At 53.3% G+C, this 2,846-nt stretch overlaps 1 protein-coding gene across 1 annotated transcript; it reads right to left on the bottom strand.

Moving 5' to 3' along the window:
• Positions 1-854: 854 nt before the first annotated feature.
• On the bottom strand, positions 855-2,221 carry LOC308050586 (olfactory receptor 14A16-like; the record flags this gene model as incomplete). Its single annotated transcript, XM_080360749.1, has 1 exon — positions 855-2,221. The coding sequence occupies one exon, from the start codon at positions 2,219-2,221 to the stop codon at positions 1,307-1,309; it is 915 nt and encodes a 304-aa protein (XP_080216875.1). The 3' UTR covers positions 855-1,306.
• Positions 2,222-2,846: the final 625 nt, after the last annotated feature.

The raw sequence follows: 2,846 nt of genomic DNA, 5'->3' as shown, positions 1-2,846 counted from the left end.
TCCTTCTGTACCCAGGGATGCTCAGAGACAGAGTCTGTCCCTTTTACGCATAGAGGCCGTAGTCTCAGTTTCTCTCTGGCCTCCTGTTGCCACTCCCAAAGGACGGGAGACACCTCAGCCCTGCACTGTGTCACCTGCTCTGCATTCACCTGATATGTCCCACGTCACGAGGAATGGACACGGGGATCACAGTTGGAGGATGCGCAACCCAGTGCTGCATTCAGGTGGTTTCCCATAGGATGTTTCTCCCAACATGAAGTGACCTCGAGACGTTGTCTGTCCCACAGAACTCTCTTCATGGAACTCTCAGGAATAGCTGATGCTGTTTATGCTCACTTGGGTTCATCTCACCTCACATACAGGGTGTGCGTGCTCACATCTCATCTGAACAATGCAAACATGAAATTCTGACCTGCTCATTCAGTGTACCTCCATGGATGGAAGAGCAATGTCTGTGAGCTGGGGACAGAAGCCAGTGCTGGAAATGGTGGTTGTGAGGCCTAGTCCATGACGATGGCCTGGGGCAGCTTCTGTGGTGTGTCCAGTGCACAGGGGCACAGCTCAGCCCCTGCTCTGCTGGTCCTGCAGGTCTCTGGCAGGAGCCTGGCTGTGAGAGGACACTGCTGTGTGCCAGCCCTGCACACACACACTGTGCAGATGTACAATGGTGTTTCATCTGTGGGTGACTTTTGTAGGAATATGCTTGAGATAAACTTTGTAAGAAGATCTAAACATTCAGTCCCTGCCCTGAGGAGATCATCTTTCTGCCTGGAAAGGCTGTTGTGAGGCCAGCTCTGTCACAGCAGTGCCCATTGCCTGTCCCTGCCTGCGCCCACAGCACTGACACACAGCAGGACGGTGACCAAGTGCCAGAGCACTCAGGCCTTGCACCAACACCAGGGATAGGAAGGAGAGTGTGAAGTGGAACCAGAACAGCTCTGGAAGATCAAGCGCTGCTGTTCCCTGGCAGGGCTGCCATGCGAGAGCTCCTTTCCCTCTCACCCATGCACACACGATCTATCCCTGCAGCTCCAGAAAGATCCCGGAGAAACAATGCCGGTGAAAAAAAATGGTGAAGGACCCTTTATTTTGCTTAAACACAGAGAACACAATTCCACACTGATACAGCCACTCGGTGTGAAAAGAAAAGCAGGCAGTGAATTACAAAGGGAATTAAAATATTATCTTAATAAAAAAAAAAAAAAAACACAAATAGCCACAAAAAATACTGCACACAGGATGAAACTCTAATGAGATATACTCTTATGTAGAAGAAGATAGAGACAGTTTATAGCTTCAGAAGAAATCAAGTCATCAGTTTCCAGAGGCAATCCTTGATCTCCTGGTTCCTCATGCTGTAGATGAGGGGGTTCACTGCTGGAGGCACCGAAGAGTACAGAACAGACACCACCAGGTCCAGGGATGGGGAGGAGATGGAGGGGGGCTTCAGGTTGGCAAACATGCCTGTGCTGACAAACAGGGAGACCACGACCAGGTGAGGGAGGCAGGTGGACAAGGCTTTGTGCCGTCCCTGCTCAGAGGGGATCCTCAGCACGGCCCTCAAGATCTGCACGTAGGACACCACAATGAACACAAAACACCCAAATGCTAAACAGGCACTGACCACAATAAGCCCAAGTTCCCTGAGGTAGGAGTGTGAGCAGGAGAGCTTGAGGATCTGGGGCATTTCACAGAAGAACTGGCCCAGGGCATTGCCCTTGCACAGGGGCAGTGAAAATGTATTGGCCGTGAGCAGCAGAGCATTGAGAAACCCAGTGGCCCAGGTAGCTGCTGCCATGTGGACACAAGCTCTGCTGCCCAGGAGGGTCCCGTAGTGCAGGGGTTTGCAGATGGCAATGTAGCGGTCGTATGACATGACAGTGAGGAGACAATACTCTGCTGTGATCAAGAAGAGAAACAAAAAGAGCTGTGTCACACATCCCAAGTATGAGATGGCCCTGGAATCCCAGAGGGAATTGGCCATGGACTTGGGGACAGTGGTGGAGATGCAGCCCATGCCAAGGAAGGCGAGGTTGAGCAGGAAGAAGTACATGGGGGTGTGCAGGTGCTGGTCCCAGGCTATGGTGGTGATGATGAGGCCGTTGCCCAGGAGGGCAGCCAGGTAGATGCCCAGGAAGAGCCAGAAGTGCAAGAGCTGCAGCTCCCGTGTGTCTGTGAACTGCAGGAGGAGGAACTGGGTGATGGAGCTGCTGTTGGACATTTGCTGCTGTGGGCATGAGAACCTGTGCAAGGAGGAAAAGGTTTAGACTGAGAATTTTCTGGGAAAAAACAAAGCCATTTCCCACAGACCCTCACACCCCGTCACACAAAGAGACACTTTTCTTTTTCCAGGAGAACGTCCTGGCTGAGCCCTCGTCGGTGCTTGATGAGTGTGCAATGAAGAGCAGCGTCTCTGCCCAGGGGCTCCTGAGGACTCTCCCTGACCCTGTGTGATCGGGTGGGCAGGGGCCAGTCCTGGGGTTCAGCTTTGTCAACTGGAACCGCTCCTGGTGCAGAAGGGACTGTCAGCATCTGCACCCCCAAGCCTGAGAAAATGAGTTTGAGAGGTTTCGCGTTTCTACAGCTCCTTCTCCCCTCCTACCCTGGGGAGTGTTGTTGGGTGTCAGAAACCCTCAGCATTTCTGCTGCACTCAGGGAGAACAGAGCGAGTCCTGCGAGACCAGAGGGTGCCTGTGGGTCAGTGCAGAGTGAGGGCAGCTGCTCTGTCCCTCTGTCCTGCTCCAGCTGCCCTGGGCTGGCACCTTTCTGAGATAGGGGCTGATCACACTCCCACGTTACCCTGAAGAGCCACCAGGCACTGCTGAGAGCAGAGGGACCCACCTCAG

This window comes from Nesoenas mayeri, assembly GCF_963082525.1.
Source record: "Nesoenas mayeri genome assembly, chromosome: 29".
Taxonomy (NCBI): domain Eukaryota; kingdom Metazoa; phylum Chordata; class Aves; order Columbiformes; family Columbidae; genus Nesoenas; species Nesoenas mayeri.
This window is presented reverse-complemented; position numbering and strand designations above follow the sequence as displayed.